This window comes from Opisthorchis viverrini (genome assembly GCF_000715545.1).
Source record: "Opisthorchis viverrini unplaced genomic scaffold opera_v5_28, whole genome shotgun sequence".
NCBI classification, from domain to species: domain Eukaryota; kingdom Metazoa; phylum Platyhelminthes; class Trematoda; order Opisthorchiida; family Opisthorchiidae; genus Opisthorchis; species Opisthorchis viverrini.
In genome coordinates, this window is record NW_008751684.1 from 1,230,589 (window position 1) to 1,256,906 (window position 26,318).

Here is a 26,318-nt window from a genome sequence, read left to right on the forward strand (position 1 = left end):
ACCTATATTACAAAGGCTGATAAGCAAAATTACGATGATTGCCTCAATATGAAATTTAACGTGGAAGGAATAAATCTGTTTTGAGACGGATACCCTAGTTTGCATTCCGAACAACACAGTTCACTGTTCGTCTACTAAATCCAACGATGATGAAATCTTCGTAAAGGCCGATGCCAGTACTACAGCGTGGATAGCCGCAATCTATGGCAGCCATTGGGTCGGTTTACTCTGTCGCGTAAGTCAGCCGAAATAAAATGTGAAAAAGTTGGAAGAAAATGCCATGTGTTTGTTGACCAATGGACCAGCGTGCCCGCTTAGCTCGGATCAAAAATTACCGAACCAAAATGGTGACGAATCTTCGAAATAGTGTGAAGATCGCCTTGTTAGTAAGACTAGTCAACAGTTACCTGAGATAGGTCATCAGGGTTATCCGAGAGAGCGAGCCAAGCCAACTTCAAGTGGATCGAACCAGTCTTCACTTCTTCCAAGGGGGTCCACTGTTAGTGAGTAGGTTGCATAACGTTGCGTGAAACAGAGAGGCGGAAGTGTTATAAACGAGTTTTTCAAGTAAAAACACAGGTTCCAAGTGTCGAATACGGTTACAGTGTAAAAAATGATAATCACTTTCACTACAATCCACGATTATTATCATGATTCACTTTTTATCTTCAGCGAAACATACTGTTCTACCTCAGGGTGTAAAATTACACATTACCAGATACAGAATAAAACGAAAGGTAGCCGAAATAAGTTCTCAAGGGATTAGTAGCATACTCATCAGGGTTCGATTTTATGCTCAACCTACACAAGCTCCAAACGTCTAGCCAACCTCCAAGAAATGAAAGGATACCGTTCCTGAAATCTGTGGTGCAAAGGAAACAAATCACCAAAAGTCACTCACCGTATCCATTTCACCGAGTTCGTGTACCGAACTTAGAGGAATTGATGTTCTGAAATCGGTGAAAATGACTTGGTTAATCAACCGACACTCAGTTGGGGAAATCAAACAAGTTTGGAGCGAAAAGGCTTTTGGTTAGGAAGGGGTCAGTATTACAAGTACAGATACTGCATCTCAGCAAAAAACTGTTGATGCAATGGGACAATTGGACAGAAAAGTCAAACACACAAAAATGAGCTCATTTTGAGACAACCGCCGGTGATATGAATGGTGTCCGAAGTTCAGACCCGACTCAGGAGCCCGGATTCACATTTTCAATTCCCAAATGACATTATGGGCATTCCTCTCATTGGTCGTCTATCGAGGACAGTCATCAGAATCCAACACAGCACTTCGACAAGTTGGCCGGGAGTAGCCGAGTACTCTAACTCCTGGCTTAAACACAAAGGTTGACAGATGAAGACATATGCTACGGAGTGCCTGAATGAACTCAGTGATCATGATAAGTCAACAACTTTTCAGCAGCAGAAATTGTTCAGCTGATCAGTAACCAGAGCTACATGTGTGCTGTGTGTCGAAAGGAACTGTACGCAATCAATAATATAAGCGACATTTGCGCCAACTGGTGATGTCGACTGATCTTATTACAGGGGGGGAAATGAACTCAAATCGCAAGTGAACCACTCATAGTCAATGTCCAGCGGTGTACTGTAAATTTGGTTCAAGCCGTAAAATTAAATCTTAGAATTAATACACTTCACAGAATACACCATATTACGGATACAAACTGCTGTCTGGCCGTTCATAACGGCGGCTGCATCATCACCTGTGTCACTGTATGACCGCAAGAAGTGACGCAAACGGTTATAGGAATAGTGTGGAGATCTGATCCAGAATATCATCAACGATGGTCACTCCACAACCATCCACAAGGGATATTCAAAGAAGAGACTGCACCCATAGGAGTCCTGACAGGCATTCCGCGCCAGATTCCTGCGGTATATGCTACCTCGTGAGAGGCCACCTGACCTCCTTGAAAGGTTCCTGAAAAGTTGGGGGGCGATTCCGTTCCCAGAAGAAAGGCCGAAAGCCCAATAATGTGGCAAAATATATAAAAAGTTCACTAGTTTTAAGGGCCATATAATGTAACTTTAAGAAGCAGGTAAATCAATATCAAAGAGAATATGTTGCGTAGCATACGGGTACCCAAAGCCAATGCATTAGAAAATGTTCCTAGCCAACGACTCTTCGACGGCTTATTGCTTCCTTCGCTAACCACTAGATATACCGCTCGAAACACTGTTAGATAAGGCGGTTCTATTGGGTTAGGGTTAGGGGATTGTCTCTCTGGTCGCCGAGCGTAGTGGCCAAAATTTAGTCACCAATTGAAAGTGCATCATCAATACGCGAAAAAAAACGTTTGCGGGTAAACCCAAGCTCGATGAACAGATCAACATTCAACTGACCAATGATCAATAGATCTATCACTTGGTTAGTATTTGCGCACAAGACACCCTTTTAACACGAGTATTCGATTCTCCGTTGATTTCCTTTGGAAACCGTGAACAAGGTACAGTGTTTTAGTATTTGATAATGCACAAAACCGAAGCTCTTGCAGTGTAATGAGAGCTCATAAATAGGCGTTTTTTTCTATTGCAGTTGTCATGATTTTGCACCCAGATGCATTGATTGTTTCTCGGCAGTTTCACTCACCGATTCAGCGACCAAAACATGAACCTGAATGAGACTTTCAAGCTTGTCTGCTCGTGCCACGTGACATCGCGTATTCGCCCGCCCAAATTCTACTAAGCCTTAATGCACCACCTGATCACGAGACCCTTACCAACTGCCACTTATATCAAAGCTAACGCGAGTAGCCACCTCTTCCAGGCGACCAAGCTTGCCCTCCGTGGCGTACACATTCGAATTTTTTTCAACGTATCGGGCAGAATACGAGGAAATTTATGTGCTAGTGAATACGGGTGGGAAGAGCAGCCTTATGAAGAACTATGTTATCAAACAGATGGGTTTAGGGGGGCCATTTCTACCCCCCTACAGCAAGAGATCATCAGATAATTTAAGCGAATCTAAGCAAACTTCCAAGATGCGACACCTCTCTACAAGAGCTACTGATACACGCTCAGAAGGGTGAGAAGAGTCCTGTGCACATTTCACTCAAGCTGAAACTTACGAAAGACTATGGACCATGCTAGGAGAGTGACCGCAATGAAAGAACCCCATCCACTGCGGTCTTTCGGCTTTTCTGGTAAGCCACTGGGGCTGCGAACGGCGGTCCGCCCTATACCGAGAGCCCACCAATTGGGTTACCATAACGCAGCAGTCAGGGTGAGTGTGCGGAATGTATTCGACAGACAACGCGATACTCAAAGTACGGGAAGCTGACGAATGGTCACTCAGGCCAATGTGTGCACGTGCGCCCATTGGGTGTTCAGACGATTGTGCGCAGTGCTTAAACATTGTGCAGGTGCAGCGGTTCGGATTGCGAAGAACCCATAGACTTATCTTTCGTCACCATCTTGGAGGTTTGCATTGCAAGAGGCAGTATAGTGTAGATTCTTTCTTCCAAGCACTATTGATCCCGTTGCTGGATCCAGATGCCAACGATCATACTACATTTGGTTATCGCACATCCACTGATTTCGTCAAACGATAAGTAGTGTGCCTTGTGGAGATAAGTTCATCGTAAGCGGCAAAGCACCAGTAAGAGCAACTAAGCAGTTGTCAGAGAAGGAACTGAGACCTAGCACAAAAAAATGACTAATTTTCTCAGGAAAAATTATCAAGACCAGGTGCATAAACCTTCAAACATCAATGAAGTAGATAAGCCTGAACATCACGTCGAAGTCAGACGCCGTCAATGGGAGTAACCTTACATCCCCCGCAAATCAAAGAGTACTATTTCAGGGAACAAACACGATAGACAAACGTCTGCTCGACAGTCCGGCCAAGAGTGATCATATTCTCGCCCCTGAGATCGATTTTTCGCTGTCCTGCTAGATCAGCAGCAAAAGTGCTGGCGAAACCATGTGGGCCCGAACCAGACAAGTGAGAAAATCTCACCATCCAACTGAAATGTTTTTCAATTCTCACCGCAACTCCATGTCCTGCACATCACGAATTTTTCACCATCACATTACACGGCCCAACAATGATGCTGTGCTGCAGATGAACCTGGTATGCTTTATTCGTTGCTCCAAAAGTGCCGAACGCCAAATTTTACCAAGGACAAGCTTCTATGCTACAAAAAATGCTTCAAGACAACACGACCCAAGTCATTGTGGAGACAGAGTATCTGAGACAGATAGCAAAGGCTTGTGTTGCAAAATTCCAGCAATGTGACACTTAGATAAATCTAAGATACCAGCTTGTACTGTAACAGTAACCAATACCAAGGTTATTTCTGCATTGGCATTCAGGACATGTGAGTTTTTTATCATCAGTCAATATTGATTTAAAAATAGGTTAGGAACGAAGATTCTGTTGAAGATGCCTAACAAAACCACTAAATACAGGCTAGAAACAAGCACTGAAGTTATCCAACCCTCCCGAGCAAATCAAACGGACTGCTCTGAAGTTAAAACTGAAGTTTGTGTTTGAAATGATCGGTATCAGTGGCACTATATTAAATAGAAAAATAAACTCACTGAGGCATACAGGAGATTTTGTTCACAAAATCATCTCTGATGGCTTATAGTTTTTGCTAAATTTTCTCACCTCACCCGATATTGTAGGATTCTACTCGTTACTCCTCTTCCCCCAAACAGTCTGCACCCCAGAAAACCGAAAGACCTTTTTCATCGCGATGATGCTGCTTCAGAGGGTTTCGAGTTTTTTCTAGGTATCATCGCAGCTTACCTGTGATGGGCGATGAGTCACCCTGGTCATATCGACGTCATTCTGTGGCTAATACGCTGAGTGAATAAAACGGGTGGACATAGATCATGGTTATTGCAACACTGAAGGTTGATTTCGTGCCCCTGCCGACGTGCATTCCTGGAAGGGTGTCGCGGATGCAAACAGCTAGTCGCCTTGCCGCACTAAAACCAGACCTCAATTGGGCCGGAAGATCCGTGGTTCAAACCCGACCTCTGCCTCTCGACTTTCCCTGTCTAAGTTTGGACGACCTGGCAGTATCCCAGCCCTTGTGCTTCCTTCTGGTGGCATGGCAGTTAGACACCGAAGCGGTGCTACAACTGAACGAACCAGAACACAGCGTTGGAAATAAGTACGCGGAAAAGGTTTGGTATGGCACCCTCGTTCTTCTCTCCTCACGGTTGTCAATGAGAGCATTTTCTCTACCCGAGTGAACAGATCCGTGCATTCCAACAAGGCAAGTGCACCACAAGTGAAGTATCTTAATTCAGTCTACTAAAATAGACTAAGATTTTCGCGAAGGCAATTAATCACATGATTGCTGGAAACTGTTCGACCCTGTGAGTAGTTTCTTATGATTTCTCGAATATCATACCAACTGAAATATGAGGCGGCCTTCACATTCGTTTGATGAACATCATAAACGAGGGGTTCAGCTGAGTCTACCATAAAAATCAAATTAATCTGAAAATAAGCATAGTTGTCGAGAGTAAGAATATATTTGCGCTCCCAGAGAGTATGCTTTTCAGAAGCAAAGACACTTACCTTCCAAGGAAGTCATCCTTATTCCCTTGATCCTTATCAAGTACCTCGATAGCCAGCGACTGACCTTGCCAAACATCTACGATCACCTGGAATAAATGTAAACCAGTCGAGTAAAAACGATGGTACAATGATCAAGTGGTCAAATGACTGTCTGTGCCTCGGGTTAGCATACTGTGTAAACAAAACGCAGCATTCATCGCAACAACCCGTCGCTTTTGCTATTGTTTTAAAGGCAGTCAGTACAAGTGATGCCATGCAAAGTTAACTAGGAAAAGTTACACCTGGCTAAATCTGTACAGAAAAACCGAGCTACATAAAATGAAAAATAGACACGAATGACCGGTTGTACTTGCTGGTTTTGGTCAGCAGTATGCTAAAGAATCACGTAATGTAAAAAAGCTAACTAACTTCAAAACCTTCAAGGATAAGAACATAAAAATGATTTATCACCTCAAACTGTTCATTCCATTCGGGCTCCAGAGTATGCTGAATTACGGCAGTCTGGAAAGTTCTGGCGCCAACTAGAAGGGGATAAAACAGTGATCACTGGATGAAGAGGTTCTCACCGTTCACTAGGTGGTGTAGACGAACCAATATATGCAGGGGAGAAAACAGAAATGTTATGCAGCTAGGAAGGATTGACTGGAAATAAATCCATCACAAAAGTGTATCGATGACAGTACTGTCAAAAAGAATTATGGGGTCTTGGACGGAGTGATGTAGAATCGCGTACCCGAGAAAAAATTTAGGGGTATTAGCTATCTGTCCGAAACTGCTGAGAAATTTGTGATTGTATCCTCACGCTTATGGGCTAACATTTGAACTACTCCGGAAACTTAATGTGCATCAGGTACAAGTGGAGCTTTCAGGAGAATTCCGTTGTCTGACCCAACTCTTCGTCTATTTCATTTCTTTAAAGTTAAAGTGAAGCAACCAACTATGACACTGGTAAACGAAGAAGTCATTTACGGTGGCGAGGTTCACGCTGCCAGCATCTAACTGCACGCAGATCGTCTTCATCAGTCGTTCAGCTGTAACACCCTTTCGGGGCCCAGCTACAATGCCACCCGAAGGAAGCACGATGGCTGGGACACTGTCAGATTACCGAAGCCTGGACAGGGTTACACGCAGATAACCGGGAGGGCTATGCCTACCGTCAAAAGGTATCATGCTACTGCTCTACCGTTGGTACCGCTGGAACTGTCGTCGCGTGGGACTTCAGTGGAACAGCTCCAAAGTGATACACCTAAAAAACCGCAGTGCGAAATAGCACCCGGCTCAGTTAAAGGAATATACGAAACGTAAGTGCATGGACCCTGGGTGAAAATAAGTGGTTCTACTGCACCACAGCTGTCGCCCTCAATGTATGGCTATCCACAAAATCCATAAACAAACTTAATGCCAGTGAATAATTACCAATGGCGGTGAGGAACTTTTTAAATGGTTTACAGTTAATACGCCCCACTAACCTGCACTGCAGTGTATGGAAACTTTCGGTGTATTGACCCCTCAGAAAGACTACAATGATGTCACAATCACAAGAAAAACGAAAATCGTCAAAACGGACAGCACCGAATTGTGTGTAAGCCAGAGTTGGTCGAATATCTTCATACTGTGCGGACAACTACCAACCTCAGGAACACCATATGACCATGCAGAATGGAAATAGAAGTGCAATAAACCTTGGTGGCCACTAGAGCCACACATATTTGACCCATACAAAGGGCTCAAGGTGTGTACCAAGAATTTGCTCCAGTACCTGGCCTCACTGAGTTTCAGTATTTTTTACTTTTACGACCGAGAGCGCAGACCAAGAATTTATCTGTGAAAATTGAACAAGCTTATTTGGGTGGAGCGCTCTTGCTTACATGAAACAGTCAACAGGAAATGCCGGAATCCGGATATACCCACACGCCAACAAGGCTGAGATATGTGAAACGGGCACCGGGAGTCACTGCAACCTTCTGAAGGCTACGAATGCAACGCTCAACATAGATACTACAGCTGCGCAATATGTATTCCTTATTTCAAGGACGCGAAGTGTGCAAACCAAAAAAATACCCGTTACAGACGAATATGTTTACACCACACATCAACACATTCAACAAGAGACTTCATCAATTTTTGAAGTCGTTACAACGAAGGGTAATGCTATGAACTATGCCCCCATCCTAGTTTTAAACTACCAACGGTGACCGTGCCAATGGAGCGCCTAACACCTACTGAGGTATGACTGCATATGGAAGCACGGTTTCATTTTGAGTTGCGCCTGAGTTACTCCGAAATTTATGCGAGCAGTGTTGCGGACACCGCGACCTTGGCCTCAATTTCGGTGAACGCACGTGACTTTTGAAGTACTCGCCACTGAATATGCAAGGCACGTACTTAAACTGAATGCGAAGCAGCCCCTCAATCGGCAGATTCGGTCCGAATGCGGGGAACTCAAAACAAGACATGACAAATACACCCATTTGCAAACTAATTTGGTTTTGCGAGAAACTCATCTGGAACCCCGCTGAATCTCTCGTTTGTGATGTTTCCAGCAATACATTACGAAGACATGACGAAGTTGATGACACTGGCAGGCATGATCCTATCACTCAGCCAGTGTCGCGCGTGCGCTAAAGCCTTAACCTTCAAAGCAACTGACATGGTTTTTCTAGCACCAGAATAGCAGAACGACTTGATGTCAAATCTTTGGGTCTTCAGTGCTCGGTTATCCTGCCACCATTCGTTTTATACCGTGAAAACTTGAACCAACCAACCTGAACACATGCTCTAAAGCTGAAAAACTCAACTGGACTGGGTAAACCCCGATCAGTTACGGCATTTTAGAAAAGACACCTTCCACACAAGTTGTCGACGTTCAGTGACATTCTGGAATGCGATTACATTGTACACGAAACGAGTGCCGTATGCCAAATGGTGGCCTTCATGATTTGTCGCTTGACGGTTCGCGCGAGCCTACTTGACACACTGCTCTGTCGTTCACCGTAAACTCCATAATTTTTCGGAAGAAAAACGATGAATAAATACTTTATTTTGTAGTGGCCGTTTGCAGATTCCATATTTCTAATCGAGCTCACTATAGGTCAGGGATTGGGTGGTAAGTTCTTGACTGAAAAGGTCATGGTTACAACCCATGATCAACTAGTTTTTCCTGTTTAATTTCTCGGAACGTAGGATGTTGCCTTTTGTGGTTAAACCAAAATCGCCTCAAAACAACAAATTGCGAAAAACAGGTAGTGATAAAAAGTTTCGGAAACAATAAATTTACCTCGGATTACACAGTATGGATCTGAGGATCCCCCGGTAATAAGATTCTTGTCACCGATTTTTAAGCGGCGGGCACCAATCACATTTACACGGAGGACACCCTGAAATAAGATCATAAAGAAAGGAAGAGTGACGCGGTAAACACAACAGGCCTCTTGCAGTATCACTTATGGAACTGAGACGGCGTAAGGATGGCACACTGCAGACTAACTAGCGCTATGCGAATAGCCCCGATTAATCCACTCGAAGTACTGTCATCACTTTTAAGGACAAGAGAGCTGAACATCGACGACGAAGCAACTAGGTGAGTGAGTTTCGAGGGTTAACAAAAGCCTACAAAAAAACCAAGTAGATTAAACGTAAATAAAGTCTGTCGCAAATGCGAGGAAAAGTGAAAGAAATGTGGATAGAATCGACAGGAGTCGGAAAATGAATCATAAATTCAGTCGGCCTTTAAAACTGTCGCACAGACAATGCCAGTAGATCTCCACAGAATTCGTCTGAAGTTCACATAGTCAGTAGTTAACATTTCCTTGATGTGTCGCATAAAAAGAACTTAACACCAAATACCAACTTGGTCTTCACGGGAGGCTCACCTGAAACTCAGCAGAATTCCTCGTTTATAAGGTTGTTCGACTGTCTAGGCTTGAGCAACCTGGCAGTATCACAGCCAGCTTCTTTCGGGTGGCATGGTAGCTAGGCACCGCAAGGGTGCTACAGCTGAACGTTACTGAATGTGCTGCACCAGGCCGGCACATGTTTCAGTTGGCATGATGTCCGAGATATCACAATAAACTGTATAGACGGAACACACCACTCAAAAAGTTGCTGTAAACTTTTTGACAGCCCACGACCGGTTTCACCAAGAATGATGCTACGCCCTACTGCTGCTGCCAAGTGTCGTGATCGAGCGGTTCCGTTTACAACAAGTACTAGTTCCCTAGCTCGTCATTAACCTGATTCGCGGTATCTTTGTTTGCAAACCACACACGTTTTCGAAATCGGCTATCAAATATGGTCTGCTGAAGCCCCACTCAAAACAAAGACAAAAAACCTTTCCATTCAAGCAGCAATGATCGTCTCAGTGTGCTCACAGGACCAATTAGTTATAACGCGGATTTATTTCGCAGTAATTGACATCAACCATGATATATTTGAATGGCTCTAGCCTTGCTCCCAAATGACTTTTTCTATCGGTGATTTCATCCTGACAGTGTTTTCTGCATAGAAGACACCGCCGTATACCTAAGACTTAGTCCAAGTGTGGAAACAGACAGTAACCAAGAGTAATATTGATTGGCTAACTCTTCCAGGTAGTTCACGCTAAAACAGCTGCTCTACTACCTACTTGAAATGGGACGAGTAAAATAGGACAATCAATCATCCGGGACAAATTTATTGATCAAATTGCCCGACCTGTTATACGCACAAGGCTGTGACGAAAATTTTCAGTTTTCAAAGAATATCGTCAACGATTTATTCAGCAGGGATTTGCTGTCAAAATCAAATGCAAATGGATCTATTGCGCGAGTAACTTGCATATTGTTTGTGAGCTAGATGCCATGGGCAGCACTACAGATGTGCTTCGAAATTGCTCACATGAGTGGTTGCACATCCGCATGCTCGTTAGCGTGTGGCATTGAAACGGTCAAATGTAACTACCACGGATTAACTCAAAGCGCAACGTAATCCTATTGACCTAACCAGCTTATGCACTGAGATCTGCTGTGTCCTAAAACGAGGGGTGCCTTGGGTTTTCACGAGGTATCAGCTTATGATCGAAAAAACCTATCGCTTTACTCCATCAACTGGTCACACGACTTCGATCTCAATTAGCCAGTGAAGCTGAATTATTGTGCCTGAACAGGTAAAGTTTGTACTACTTTGATCAGGTCAGCTTTATTGACGTAGTGTCCAGTAAATGAAATTCAGTTTTTTCACTGAGTGATGGTAGTTGGTCCTCTTTGTAGACAGGATTTGTTAGCAGAACGGCAAGGTATGACTGGCTAACCACCAGATTCTGCAGTAAAACATCATGTATTGATAGTTGACTCCATGCAACATCATTCGTCACACATAAGGAAAACGTTCACGATATTTTCTTGAAATATAAGACAATTGAATACTGTGGAGACCTCGCAAATACTACTTTGCGTGAGTTTAAACTTCCCCCACTGACCGATAGCTAACCTGTCAGATTAATGCTGCCGGAGCATTCTACGTAATTAGTCATGAAGAAGCAGGCCAAACACCACGCACGCAGGTATGACAGTCAAAGCGTTCTCACTATTCCACACTTTTGGCTTAAAGCTAATTGTTCCCTTCCGAAAAGCTCAATTTTTCACTCGTTGAATGCAACAGATAATACACTGCTTGGATTTTTTAGTCATGAGTATTATTTTCTAAACTTATTTGTATCTCTTGGCTAAAAATAGAGAAAGAATAGGGAAAAAGATGTAAAGGCAACCCAAAAACAGCTCAACCGGTCCATTCACCAAATTCACTCGAAGTGTGCACGGGCATTTTTGCCTACCTTAATGTCATGTTTTGTAACGGCCTTGGACTCGAGTTGTTTGCAGAACCGGCAATTGCTTGCAGTTTTATGGTATCGAAGTCTGTTGGATGTCCCACAGTCACTTAAGACGAACTAGTTGGGCAGCACAGCTGGTGGCTTGTTGCGTCGAAGTTATCGTGCCGAAAGTGCTTATAGGGTTCTCTGATGATAGTCACTCCCACAAAGGGCATATGTTGGTTACGCTTACTACGTGGGTACTGCCGTCCTCACGCCACTGGCCATCGCATAGCCCGGTGTAATCCACACGCGAGTTGCCACTTCTAGCTCACAAGCCCTGGGCCTGAACAGCCCAGAATAGCGGAGTGGTGCCATAATACCGAGGAAAGCCACCAGCTTTGCTGATCGGGCAACAACAGAGGCAACGTTGGACCAGAAACAAAACAGTAGCCAACACCTACCGAGGTAACGTTATTTTGCAAAGTGCATCCGATCCTAATTACAGCCCGGAATGAAACAATACGACACTGCTCGTTTTGTAAGGCTTACACCATATTTTTGAAGCGTCCCTACCGAATTCGGTGCAGAGGAAGACCAAGTGTCGTATTGGACATTTAGTTGGTTTACATTTAATGGATCAATACAACGTTCACATATCGAGGTTTTTCTACTCGACCGCGGGTGAACTTCAGGATTGAAATACTTGGGATTACAAAATAAACAAAAGAAGCCAAACTGACAACTATGGTTACAAGGACGTTAACTGATTGGTCAAGGGGACTTTGACAGCTTGAGGTCAAAGTCAACAAACCAGGCACCTGGTTAGTATGATCATTGATTAGTCGTGACTCTACAACTTACATGGACAGATTGTCGTCTCGGTTGACGCGTGCAAGTTGAGTATGAATCTCCAGAGGCTCCACACATTACGAGTCTACCTGTATCAAAACTCCTGCTTGAGTCGGTTTATCCTGACCGAACGAGGTCGTAGAAATATCTAGTGGGGCCTACAAACCGATGACTGAACAGCCTGATTTTTTACACTGAGACGCCCTTTGAGGCGGAAAACGAGCGTACCTATTCTGGTTGGAAGGGCGCACTCTCAGTTGTATACTAGTCTCTCCTATATAGGTTGTGTTGCAACCTTATACACGGTCAGCTTGACCATCTGAAGAAATGAGGTTCTTAGGGTAGACCAGGAGCTTTCATCGTATTGCCTATCTTGAAGACAGTGTGAATGTTAAAGTCGACTGAAACCTCACGGATTCATTCGAAAGTTTGCTGATGATCGGGAACCTTCACAGTCGATAGGAAGAGCCTGCTTTCAAACTGTCGACCCATTTGTGACTAATCTACTGTCCGCTCCATGATGCAGTACCTCTTTCAGTGTCATTTTCGCTAGCTTTCGAAACTTCATTGAAGCATACCTTGCTTACTCTGATCATCAGTAACTGAACAACATTTCGCATTATATTCGCTGGTTGACGTGAAAAACAATCCAAATACAGTCCGAAGTGAGTTGGTTCTCAGCATACGGACACACCAAAATCCGATTGGTTAGCTGTGAAAAAGCGAACCAGTAGACTTAAAGATCGCTCGAACCTTCGGTTTCGCGATCGAAGCTCACATCATTAAACAGGAAGTTGAGGAAAACCAGCAGGTCACTGGAAAACCCACGTCGGATTACTACAAATGCGCCATCAACACAGTGGCACTAAATGCGCAAAAATTGTTCACTTGTTTTTGGGTTACCAATGACAAGGTTTGCCACAGCTGAAGTAAATGGAAATGCTAGTTTGTTTGTGTAAGATCCTCCTACATGTGAAGAAAGATGGTAGACAGAGATCGATTCCGGACTCCAATTCAGTGGGTGGTACATTGGTACAGGTAATGGGTGACGAGACATTTTCATACATACCTTGTAAAGCTTCATGACTTGTTTCTAATAACACACTTGTGTACAGTGAGTATGCATAAAAACTAGGGAACGTCTCCGTATCATGCGATGCCTCCTACCGAAGATCGTCAACAAAAGCCAAAGTCATTAAACTCGTTTAATTAGTTATTCCGAAGGGGTTTGATGATCCGCTTTTGAAACTTTGAGAGTTTGTGTGCTGAAGTGATGGTGAAGACAGCAATCGAACTGGCTAACTTTCGTTGGTCCGTGAAATTGTGACAGTCTCTTGATTTTGGGATTAAAACAGAACCAGATAGGTAGACCGGGTTTCTCTTTGGATGTTTCCCAATGGACACTCAGTGATTTTGCATTCAGGAGCACAGCAATGGATTTGTTGTTCGCTATGTGTTCGCAAAGTTCATCTTTGGGATGCTCAAGGACCTTGGTTTCATAATCTTTCTTCGGCTCCTGTCGGGTGGATGGACTGGTCCCTTTTTAAAGATTCAAGCGGATAATGATCTGCGGTGCTGAGTTCTGATCAAAACGGGATTCGTTAACGTGCTGTACTTGCAATTCTGGATCTAGCCTCATTGAAACCTTCTGCAGACATCATTCCAGAAGCCGGCCCAATTTCTTGCATGATAATCCGTGGCTTTGCTGACTATCGCTGGGCAGTGAAGTTTAATTCTTTTTTACGCAGTATTTCTACGACCACATTTTCAGGTGCTACAAAAGTGATTAGCTGCTAACTGCATCGGTTCTGAGACGGTATTTTGGACAGCGTCAAACGTTTTACTGTCTTCGACGTGAGTATACAAGAAACTCAAGTTGTCTGCGTGAAACAGTGTCCATCAAGTAGGAGTGAGAAATCCTATTCACGCCAGATCATACATGCAGTAGTGAATGCGTCGTCGTGAAAAAAAGAGAAGCATTCAGACCTACTGTCAGCGACAACTACTGTCCGTAGGCTCGACCACAGGATGGTGCAGAAAAGTTGATCTGCAGAGAACAAATGTTAAACTCGTGACAACTGAGCCAGTTGGCTTGCCATTTGGAAAGAGTAACCAGTTCTTGAACCTCGGTTAGTCAACGGTTTCTGGTGAAATTCGGACAACCTCCATGGGTAAAATTCCCGAGTAATCTTGCTCGGTCAATATCAAACTAAGAAAAGCCGGTGCTTGAAATTCGAAATAAAAAATAACTTCAGCGTCCTAGTGACAAAGCATCGAGACCAACTATTTTGCTCAGCACTGTGATACAAGCTCACGTCCATGATCGTTGACTATGCCAGTGCTGTTGCCAAGATATGGTGGAAGGCCCCAAGCAAGTTACAACCAATAGGAAAACGAATCGGTGCTTGAAAGCTATACAGCTGCACGGTTTTGTTCTCTGGCGAGCATCCAAAAGTTCATTGGCAGCATCCACCCACGGCATAAGGTAAAAAGTCGATGAGTGAAACACAACTAACCTGTGGCATAGGGTACTTTAGACGTTGGATATCTACGTTGTCTAGCAGCTGCACAGGCAGCCGATTCGGCAGAACGATTAGTTCATCGACCACATTGCGAATGACGGTGTTCAGTGTTTGCCTGATTAGAAACGGAGTAAAGTGGTGTTACTTAGAAAATGTTGTCTAGTCGCCCATATGATAAAACAAAAACGACAAAAAGCACATAAACGTGCAAAACCAGCTTTGTTTCTGCACAAAGAAACTCAAAGATTCAAATGAAAATTGTGACATTCTGTCCAAGTGAAAAAGAGTAGTATCTGAGGTACCAACGAATCTAGCATCAACAAAGTTTCGAATATAGTTTGAGTACTTACTGGAGTCCTGGTAAGCTGAGGATGTTACCAATGTCAGTGAGCGCGAAATGGATGTACTAAAAAGGATGGAAGGAAGCAAATTAAAAGGTTTGCTTCATTCGCATAAAAATTAACATGGTGGTACTGCTCAAGAGTAATGCTACAAAGTGAAATTCCTAAAATAAGATGAAGGTTTGAGGTTAAAGGAAAATTCTCACACTTTAGTCGCATCCGAAGCTATCGCGCGATAGAAAATGATGAAACCTAAAGTAATTTAGCCCCCTTTTCTCTAGTCTATGGTTCCAACTATCGGATTGAAGTCAGCTCAATGCTCCTTCCAAAAAAAACGGTGCACTTTCTCACAATAATGTAGGCTGAAGCCCTCCTAGGTTAAGCTATTTACCTGTTTCTACAGAAAGGTAAGAAGTGAATGGGTAAGCTGCGCAAAAGCTACACCAATTCAACATTCACTGCTGGAATAATAGCTTAAACTTAAGGATGGCATGTCTTCATATTGGATGGTTGTCAACAAGATAAGTAAACGGCAGGAATGAATTTGAAAATTATTCTTCTGCAAGTATGAGAAGAAGTTAACATCCGAGTGAAAACAGGGAAGCCAATATGACTGAAAAGCCGAGAAGTAAGTACTATCATCTCACTAGTTGGCCTATATCCCCTTAATGCAGTCGAATATTGCCCATATATCGATCGAAAAGTACAAATGTTTACCAAATGGCTAAACTAAGTGGAGCCAGAACAGAAAATCACAGGCATAGTGGGCCTGGTGACATTGATTCTCAACCCGACAGTTTATATCGCTTAATGGGAAACCATCAGTGGATAAAGCATGGGAACTGCACTGTTTGTGCTCCTGGTGATTATATTATTATTCCTGCTGTCGGAGTGTGGACTAGATAGCTGGCAAAATATTGCTGCGCGGTACTTGGTCTTGGGTGAGTAATTCTTTTTGGTTAAGTGATCAACAAGACTTCATCGATTGCTGACCAAATTGATTCAAGCCAACGCACTAAAATGATTCACATTCAAATACGCCATCTGTATAGCACGTCGCTTCCATCATTTGACCATGGGTCTGGAGGAACAGGGAACTAATAAATATCTGCGCGCTATGAGTGAATTGGAATACAAATTCTGCAAGGACGGGTCGGCCGCCAAGTCCCTTCCCGAACGTGCTTGGTGCACTGCCGTAGAGGATGAATGTTGAAAATTATAGGAAGGCCTGTAGCAGAGGTCGAGAAGCAACGACTAACAGACACTTGGCGTCCTGCGGTGTATAATATGGAAAGTTCAAAGTCATAATACGGCGTAGTGAAATAAGATGTTATAATCCGGCGTTTCGATTGCCGTTGGTAACCTTTTTCACGGATTCTTACACTTAATCCAAGGCTTTGTTTTGACTTTAAACTTCCCCTATGAAAAACATTTCTACGTTTTTGTCCTCCTACTCGGTGTCTTCAATCACATCTACTCATTCCGCAAAATTGAAAGAGAACGTCTGAAATCAGAATAACTTTGCCCAGCCCGGAGCACGAGAGACCAACTGTAAGAACGTTTTCAGACTATACAGCGTTGAGTTGTGCTGGTGAACGGGAATTACTGTGTTCAGACTCTGACATTGACGGACTTTTAGTAGATGGAGTGGCACGCTGGGCAGTACTGGAAACTATCACCGACATCAAACCGACATCAATGACACCTAAACTGGCAATCTGGTATGCAAACAAAAGGCCCGGTCTTTCTATCTTCTGGCACAACTACTACAGAATACTAGCAACATGCACTACAAAAGATCATGGAAAAAGACTACTAACCAGTGATCAACTAGCCTTGTCAGACCATCTGAAGTTTCAAGTCCGTCAAAAGTCAAGAACTTGTGGGCAACTAGGAACGTTTGAAATTGAATAATGAATGGAACCAGGTGGTGCAACATGCGAGTGCGGGAATCTTCAAAGTTAGGCGACAGTGGAATCTAGTTCAATCCTAGTTCAATCTAGTTCAATTCACTATTATTTCCTGGAGTCACCCAAGAAGTCGACACTTAACTGCTCAACAGGACCAGTGAAGCCGAATGTGACTAAAAATTCTGTTAGCACGTAAACCATAGTGCGCATCGCGCTGTGAAAACTGCGTCACTGTAATTCGATGCAACAAGTTCATTTTCATAATCATAGGTTTACAAAAGTTATCGGATGAAGCACGTGTGGATAAATCAAGGTGCTCATTGAATTTTACAAAATTAATGCAACGCCGAAGTTGATGGAACTAGATGACAAATTGTATAGCTGAAGCGGAACTAAAAGAACCAAAGAAAACAGGATGGAAGGACTGGGCTTAGGAAAGCGAGCGTGTGACCCCCAGGTCCCTGCTGGACAATGACCATAGATTTCAGCACAACATTCTGAACAGTAAGGAAAAACTTGCAAAACAATTTCAAGAGGTTTACAGTGAGTGATGAACCAAACAGAATGAACTTCAAAGACACTTATAAGTAATAAGACACCAAAAGAATTACTCCAACGCCATTCTAGATGATATATGGAGATGTGTTTGTTCCGCATATTCACTAAGAGAATATGGTGAGAGATTCAGTCGGATCTGCCGTCAGCGTCATCTTAATTTGCGCAAGGGTGTTAGTCCATAGAATCCACTGTGCTTTCGTAAGGATCGCTCCACTCAAACAATGCCGCAGAGCAGTAAAGAAACCCCATAAGTGGAAAAGCTCAATAACTTCGACCACAGTGAAACATCCGGACCAATCGGAAGTTCACCAAAACATCCCAGTTTCTGAACTCTCCAAACGGTCGTCGTAAATTGATTGAAATGACATTGAACAGATACCGTAATGTAGAAAAATGACTGTTAACTGTAACTGTTCAAGTATAGAAGTGAAATGTACCTGAGGAACACTGATTACCTGCGACCTATCCTAGCCCACTGGATAAGCATTGCAACATAAAGTTCGCATATGGTTCATTAATTATAAGATGAAGGCACGCGAGACAACAATACAAAATCTAATCCACCAGGAAGGATATCAAAAGGCAAATGAAAAAAATCTGGCTCGCACTCATCGCCGACAGTACAACGTCAGTGTTCTACACTGATGCTTCACTGCCATGCAACCCTAATTTAAGGTCTTGTGCCAATAAGCATTTCGGACTTAAACTTGTCAATGAATGGTGAGGATCAGGATCATTCGATCTAGAAACTTACCGGACTATCCAAGAAACAAACTGTCACAGCCCCAGCAAATGGAACCTTGGGGACTAACGGTTTCATTACCACGCGCATTGTACCTCGAAGCTGAAATAAAACAGAAGTATCCATACCACTAACTGCGACATATATGTCGATGAGAGTAAGTGAAGGGACATTCTAGATTATGTTCTAAGCGTTAGTTCACGGAAAAGAGGCATCAGGCTAACCACGCAAATCATTCGAACAGCCAGTCTATCCACTTGAAAGTCACAGATCAGGTACGTTCAGCGTGCTGTGAATTCCAAAGTATGCCTTCCTGCTGAGCTGTGAACTTATGGGGTTAGAGTAAAAAATGCGGTTCAAACTGGGGTGGTCCGTTCTAAAAACTTATGGAAGCTTAATTGCATCTGTATTCCAATGGAGATAGGTGTGTGATCTAAGGAGCTAGCTCGTCACAATCCTATTGAGAGTCCTGCCAGAATCCTGGTTATTAGCTACTGTGCGCGCTCCAGCATATTTTCTGTCCTTGAATACTTACACTCGACTCAGAAGACATAAATCAGATAGGACTTTCAACTACGTTAAATCGTTCGCAATAGTAGGAAACCACTGTCGATGGGGTCCCAACCATGAGACCGATACTAGACAGTTTAGCGGCATATCCCGACTTAAAGCTGTCACCTTGTCGTGGTTGTCGGGCTTCTACGCTGCAGTGATCCCGCGGGCCATACTGGCAGGAACTCAGTCCCAAAAGGTTTTTGCATGCCAAGAAGACCAACGGGGAACAGGTCGACGAAGAACGGGTCTCCTACAGCGAGTAATCGTATTACAAGGCGGTCTGGAGGTAAAGTCATACCGTCCCATGCAATAGGAGTGTAACAGCAGTAAGATATTTCCCCCAGGCGATCAGTATATCCATTTTTATGGAAGCAGTAATGCTACCTTCCCCCTACAAAGGACAGGTTAGAAAAGGTCAGCTCTAGGAACCGCATACTCCGACGGCGCAAGGTAGACCGTAACCGCCGGCGTATTATTTGATACAGTCGAAATATGTTTAAAAACAAAACGTCAAGTTCTGTTTAAAATGCACCTGCTGTACGCAGCCATATTAGGAGTGAGGCAGTAATGCGTTACTTCCTGCGCTCTCCTACCAGTCAGCCACCTGCAGCCAAGTGGGTCAGACTATTGAGTGACTGACTGAGGGAAGGGTCACCCAAGAAAACCCTAATAACCGCTGTCTCGCGGTTCAGAATCTTGAATCAGAGGCTAGGTACAGGGTTCGCGAACAAAACCCTACATTTTCCCACTACCTTGTGGGTCAGACTTTCGAGTCAAAGGTTAAAGGTGGAGTACCCCCGTCTTCGGCTTGGACAACTGAGCAATATTGTTTGTCCTTCAAGCTCTTTGCTCAGCTGCCCTCCCAAATACTCTTTCACCAGTCATCGAATGATGCAGTGCGATAAACCCGTCTGGCAGTCCCCCAAGCAGTGTTCTGTGTCTAAACTGTTGCCCAAAAAACTGAAACAAAATAATCCCTTACAAACCTTTAAAGATCTGATCCACATTGTACTCTTTAATGTCCGTAATGTGTCAAATTGAGAAAATGCATCTCTGGCCGAAACCTTCCTTTTTCGCTATGCCCATGTATGCTGAAGGCCGAAAGCGCATTACTGCAACGGATGCCAGAAATCAGTCGCCTTTGCGCTGTGTGGTTCAATTAAGATCAATGTAGGTCAATGCGGTAAAAGATGTTTATTTGTTGTGTTACCATAGGTCCCGACAGACCACAGTTCAGATACTGAGAAGGACGGGTTTTATCAAGATCTGAGGCGACTGCTCCGGTCAGCAAGAAGGAGAGGTATAGTAATCCTGGCGGGTGATATGAATGCCCAAGTAGGACGACTAAGTCCGGAAGATACACAATTAGGTGGTAGAATCGGTGTTGGTGATCAGCGTACGGATAATGGATAGCGACTGGTTCAGTCGTGTGAAGGTTATCGTATGTTCCTCGTCAGTACGAACTTCCAACACAAACGCTCACATCGAGTTACTTGGAGGCCACCAACTGCAAGAGTCGTGGACTCAGTTGGGCCATGTTGCCATCAGTCACTGACCCTCAATTAAACAATGTCGTTCCTCCTGAGGCATGCAACCTGAGTCTGATCATGTCAATGTGCGACCTCGGTCATCAATTCGCTTTCCGCCAGCATTGTGTGCGAATCAGAGGAGCTTAGACAACTAGACAAGTTTCAGTAGCTTCAGAATATCAAGCTGACCTGACCAGGAAGCTGCTGGAAACGCACAATGACGAAAACTGCTTGGAAGTTGAATGGAAGCAGGTTAAAGAGGGTATGCTCTCAGCTTTCGGAACTGCTTGCCCAAACCATCACCTAACACTTGGTACCAAAAAGATCATACCACCGACTAGTGACTATGATGGCACACACAGATCCTTGATAATCAAGAGCTTGAGAAATGACAGAGAACGCTGATGGGTACCGAAGGACGAAGAGATGGAGAAAACTTTCGCTGCAGGCCAAAACCGCACTCCATTTCAGCTAATTCGATCAACCGGTCAAAAGAACTTTTGGCAAAACGAAATGCGAAAATGACGGAATGGCAATTCAGTCACAAGATCGCTGTCTTGAACGATGGGCTGAACACCACAAAAAAGAGTTCAGCTGGTCTTCTTCAACACATACCCTGGAAGAATCCAGTGATCCTGAATGGACCATCGACACCAGTCCGCAGTCAACAACAGAAACCCAGCGTGTGATATTAGTCCTTAAACGTGACAGGGTACCTGGCCCAGACGTTCTACACCGCGCACTCTTCAAAGGTGATGAGGTTCTGATGAACGACTCGACAACCATATTGAATAAAATTTGGAATGTGAACAGAATGCCACAGGATCAAACCCCGTCGACCATCATCCCAGTTTTCAAGAGGGACGCGAGAACGTCTATATATATATATAACCACCGAGGTATCTCGAGCAAATTAAATATGGAGCAGTCCACTCGTAACTGATCACCAGCAAGAAACGGTGGTCTGCCACACTACACTGTGGTCGTAATATCCATCTATCATGGAAACTGTGAACACTAGGCGTTTTGGTTGCTTGAGTTCCATAGCTCATGTGACAAATCTTGTGTGCATCCCACAGTGATTTAGGGATAGATTTACATATCTTTCTTCAATTCCAATGTCTGTGAGGCTATTATGGGTCACCGTCCTGACGCCAACTGAAGATGCGAATCATCCCACATGGCAACTGCCACAAATTCAACAAACATTGACTCAGAAGCCCAAGACAGATACATGGATTTGAAAACACTGGTGCTTGACTGTCGCGCGCCTCCATACCCACCTTCAGCGGTTCCACTTCAGTGGCAGACACTTCAATCCATCGTCCGATAAGGTAGTATCACCAACATCATAAGAAACTTGTGTGGTTTTCACCGCAAGCTCCAGGGTTGTGCTGAAACTCACTGGCCCCATCGACTACAGGATCATGACACGCAATTAAAACAGAGGAAACCTGTCAACCGCATTTCTGTACCATAATGCTTAAGAGTTTTTGCTTGCGCATTTCACAAGTCCATATGATGATCGTTCAGCTGTGACACCCTTTCGGTGAACGGCTGCTAAGCAACGTGAAAGATAACAACAACAGATAACAGTGACACGTTCAGTTGTCTACCGTGCTTCAATATCTATTATTGCAAACAAATCCCAGGTGGACTGATAATTTTACGGGACGGTGAATCAGCAATATTACTGGTGTGAGATAGCTGCATGACTACCAAACGATACACCTGGACCACTGTTGATGTGTTTTCTTCTCGGGTTAAATAGGAAATTTTTAGAACTCAAGTGTCTCCTGTTAAGCTCTGATAGAGAGTCTTCTTATGGATGGAGGTCAAACGGAATTTCGTTCATCAAGAAATCCACACAAAAGAACGTACTATTGCACGAAATCCAAAACAAGGGTTCGAGTAGGGTGCCCATTTGCTGCATAGCTATCGAGCAATCCAGAGGTACAATGGCTAAAACACTACCAGAGTGTCCAAGCCTGCAGTGAAGCAGCCAAGGCAATCAAATAATCAGGGCGGATTCAAAACACGGATCCTCCGATCAGTAGTTTCGCAAGCTGACCACTGAAGCGGATGGATGAGAGATCCTCCTCGATTATTTTTCGCAGTTTTATGATATTACGTGAGGGCAGTAAGCTGAATTACGGGTGAAAACTTGTGTGCACCAGCTCTTCAGACAGTCAAGTGCTGTAACAATTGTATACGTATGGGCAATCCACAAAATTGGTTTTCCTTGAGTTCAATGGCACGCTCGATTCTGTTGACCGACCGGTTCTTCTAAACATACTCATAAGGCATTCCCCGGAAGATTGCGGACACATGGTGTAAGTAAAGCGTTGTCCACCTCGCGGTTTGCGTTATTTTGAAGACATAGAGAAGAACATTCGTAAATGACGATTCGGTATGCGCAGCAAACATCCGAGCCACCGAATAGATTCAATGACAATATCATCTGCTGCCCAAACAAACGCCTCTTTTTAATTACCTCATCACGAATATGTTGAGACCAACCAATCCCGGAGACGTTTCCGAAACATCAGTGCTCAAAAACCTGGAGACCTCCCATCATCTGTCCGCGAGAAGCATGTATCGCAAGCAAGATCCTTTGGACTCAAACATAAGCAGTCTTGGCGAACGTGATACGACGTTTGAAGACCCGCACATTGACTTCGTTAGACACATCTCTGCTGAGCGCCAACAGAGGGGCTATTCAAGCACCGGAACGTAACTTTGCATTTTCTTGAGACAAGATGCTCGCCCAATGGTATGATAGCGATTGGCTCACTCAACAGCTTTCGTTTTCCTATATGGTGTTCTCAAATGCGCTGGCTCGCAGTAACTCTCATCCATCAACCAATAACTTGGTGGATTCTGCGTACTCATTCCATTTACTAGCATTTTATGGCCCAGTGGCGTTTACTTACCCCCATTTTGGAGCTACGACGCACTTGTAAGTACGGACTCCTGGAACGAACCTAACTCTGTAATTATTCGCCCCCATTTAAGCTCAAATAATCCATTGTTTGCACGCAAATTCACCTTGGCGATCAGTGTGGTTTGGCTAGAACTTTCAGGATACTCGGAATAGATATATGCTGTCATACCGAGGAGCATATACAGGATTCAACTGTTGCGCACCATATGAGGTTTCCTTCATACTGTGCCAAGAAACGCTCCATGAGAATTCCAGTAGACCATATCACCTTGGCCTTGAGATACGCTAGAGGCACTTAAGAAGCGAAAGCTGTTGCCTCTGGGATCGGCTGAAAGCCCTTGCAACTCATCAACGTCACACGTGCTAGGTGGAAAGATGTCATGGAAAAAAATAGGCAAAACAGACGGCACACAATATATGAAAGACCATACAGCAGTGGATGGAAAACTCCGAACTTCAGTTTAACTGTGTGCTTGGACCTTCTGTATTACCAAGTAAACTCACATTTGCGTGGGCCCTGTTACGCTGAATGTCCCACCAGAGTTAGGATATAGCCATCAATAGACACCAGCGCTTTTCATAGGCGTTAATTAGTGCGGCATCCAACATTTGCCATTCCCCCGTTCCTTTTAACCTCTGATAGCGAAATCGTTCAAAGGGCTCTTCTAAACGCTTTAAACGCTCTTCTAAATACGGAATCAGAGCTCGTAGGTGGAAACATCTTGGTGGTGATGGCACTAAGTTCACAACTTTCCAGAACGACTTCCTGGCTGCACGATTCGGTATGTTTTTACCCTTAAATGTACAGTGATTTACCAAGGGTGGGCAACTATTCCGTCCGTTTTCACCACGAGAGGAGGTGAACTGGTGGAGGAAGGTAGAGTCCCGTGCGACAAAGGTGTTACTACTGGTGAGTGAGGTTAAATATCGTACATTCGAGGTATGTTTTTCCTCCACCAGGTTAAAATATGCTTTGTATCGGTATGAGGTGGGGCTATCATTGAAGGGACAAGAGTCCAAAATAACCAGGTGCGCTGCATCGTCGTGTGCTTACGAAACTTAGTCTGAAAAGCATACACTGGTTGTTTCTAAGAACCGGTTTCTAATGCGGCACTGCTTAAATCTAGGGGAAGCACGGTGTGGCGGTGGAGATTACCAAAGAGTCCTACACATACTCCGCCCAATGAAGTGACTCGAGCATGATTTGCGTAAGCGTGATCCGTTGATTTATGGTGAAGTGATCTTTTAATACCGCACCACTACTCACGTTACCATCAGAAGTCGGAAAGAAGAACAGACGGCCAGCCGGTCGGATGGATAAGCAAGATGCATGCTTAGTTACAGTGGGCTCATATCGACTCATTTTGAAATTGGGAGATACTGGACGCCTACAATGTGGAATTTTAGGCGATATGATCAAATGTAGAGTTCAGTAGTCGCCAGCAATCTTCCATTTTGTAACTCACAGTTAAAACGAGCACAGTTGTCAAGGCATAGATTGATCATCCCTGTGTTGTCTCCAACCAAAACAAGGCTGGGCGAGGATGGTTCTACGAGGCAAACAGTCCTCTGGAGCATAAGGCCCAACCAGCATAACCCATGGAGTCCGATCAGCCGATACCAGTCGACAATGCTATCAATACTGAACAACACACCTGAAGTCTAAAACGGTGCGGTTGCCCTAGTTCGATAGAGCAATATATTCTGACAAACCGTCGTGTTCGTCTCAAATAGATACATGATCTCTAGAAAACATGACCCACAATAAATACCGCCACACTGATGAAGTAGCCAACAACCCTACCAGTTTTTTGGCAGCATTGCCGCCTCCTCATTGGGCGGTATCATGGTGATGGGACGACTAGCGGAGCAAATTATTTAGTTGTATAAAATGGACCCACCTCGAACTCTTTCACACCAGCCTTGACATTTCCAAGTTGAACGCGGATTCTGGCATCACTGTACAACCTGCATTGATGTGTGTAAGTGTCTTCAAAACTCACATTAAATCTAGGTCCAGTACCACTTCATCGCGCCTTATGCTCTCTTCCATGTAAACCTTCACTCCTCCAATACGTGGTGGCTGAAAACACCTTTAATCGTTAATAAAATGCATACTGTGTCACCGAGATCCAAGGTAAGAAAGTCAAATGGCAGCAAGGCGGAAGGTAGTTGAGCGGACACCGCAGGAGCGACTGTCTGTCTTATGAGGTCTGTGGCATAATCGCATATATAAGGCCACAGCCGTTTTATAACCTTGTAACAAATCAAGGATGGATAAAAATTTTACTTTGTTCAGCCATTCAGCACGTTCGACATCCGGGAAATATACCTGAAAAGTTATATTTTATAAATGATCATATGCCATACCCATGAAGGCAAGTCACGAACTGAGAAGTTCTGGATGATGAACTGTTTTTCATTCTCTCCTATTGCCTTCAATGAGCTTGTTAACTTGGCGCGCCTGCTTCGGGCCAGTTTGATGAAGAAATAGCCTACAGATCCGAGAGCAACCCACGCGCCACTAAACCCCATATATCCGATTCCCCACAACGAAATGCATGATCCAATGAATGTCACGCAGTCCATAGCGACAGGCAAAAAACCCTGTCTCTTTTTTTGGGGTGCCGCCGATGCAGATAGCATTTTATGAACTACCGTGAGGCAAACGAAAAATACCGCAACAGAAACCCCGCAATGTAGCGTGGGATGTCAGGAAGTCAGCGGTATTCGACGTTCGAGAGGACGGCACACGTCAGTTCTGAAATGTGCAGATATACGGACTGGTATTAATGAATCCACACAGTATACACAGTACACATGCGGGTGGAACAAGGGAGAAGGCCGGAGTGTAGCAACAACGCATGTGTATTAACCCGAACCGAAACCGGTAGGAGAGAGGTGTACAAGGTTGGGTCAAGGTCAGTTAGGGGGGTGTACAAGCGGGATACTCTTCCCTGTCCAGGGCCCGTGGTGCCTCGTCCGTGGTACCTGTAATAGGGGAAGAGAGGGAGGGAGAGGCA

General features: G+C 44.2%; 2 protein-coding genes across 2 annotated transcripts in view; one reads left to right on the plus strand and one right to left on the minus strand.

Annotated features, from left to right (window-relative positions):
- Positions 1-25,941, minus strand: part of T265_02335 (hypothetical protein) — a gene marked incomplete at both ends in the record, with an annotated part of 54,467 nt that extends 28,526 nt beyond the window's left edge. Inside the window, 13 exons of the mRNA XM_009166549.1 lie at positions 408-497; positions 902-950; positions 5,558-5,643; positions 6,008-6,078; positions 8,835-8,934; positions 14,711-14,831; positions 15,067-15,122; positions 18,280-18,369; positions 25,197-25,263; positions 25,299-25,378; positions 25,414-25,551; positions 25,586-25,627; positions 25,666-25,941. Coding sequence (XP_009164813.1) covers positions 408-497; positions 902-950; positions 5,558-5,643; positions 6,008-6,078; positions 8,835-8,934; positions 14,711-14,831; positions 15,067-15,122; positions 18,280-18,369; positions 25,197-25,263; positions 25,299-25,378; positions 25,414-25,551; positions 25,586-25,627; positions 25,666-25,941 — 1,266 coding nt within the window. The remainder of the gene's footprint in view (positions 1-407; positions 498-901; positions 951-5,557; positions 5,644-6,007; positions 6,079-8,834; positions 8,935-14,710; positions 14,832-15,066; positions 15,123-18,279; positions 18,370-25,196; positions 25,264-25,298; positions 25,379-25,413; positions 25,552-25,585; positions 25,628-25,665) is intronic.
- Positions 297-20,235, plus strand: T265_02334 (hypothetical protein; the record flags this gene model as incomplete). Its single annotated transcript, XM_009166548.1, has 2 exons — positions 297-386; positions 20,038-20,235. 2 exons carry the CDS (start codon positions 297-299, stop codon positions 20,233-20,235), a joined length of 288 nt encoding a protein of 95 aa, XP_009164812.1.
- Positions 25,942-26,318: the final 377 nt, after the last annotated feature.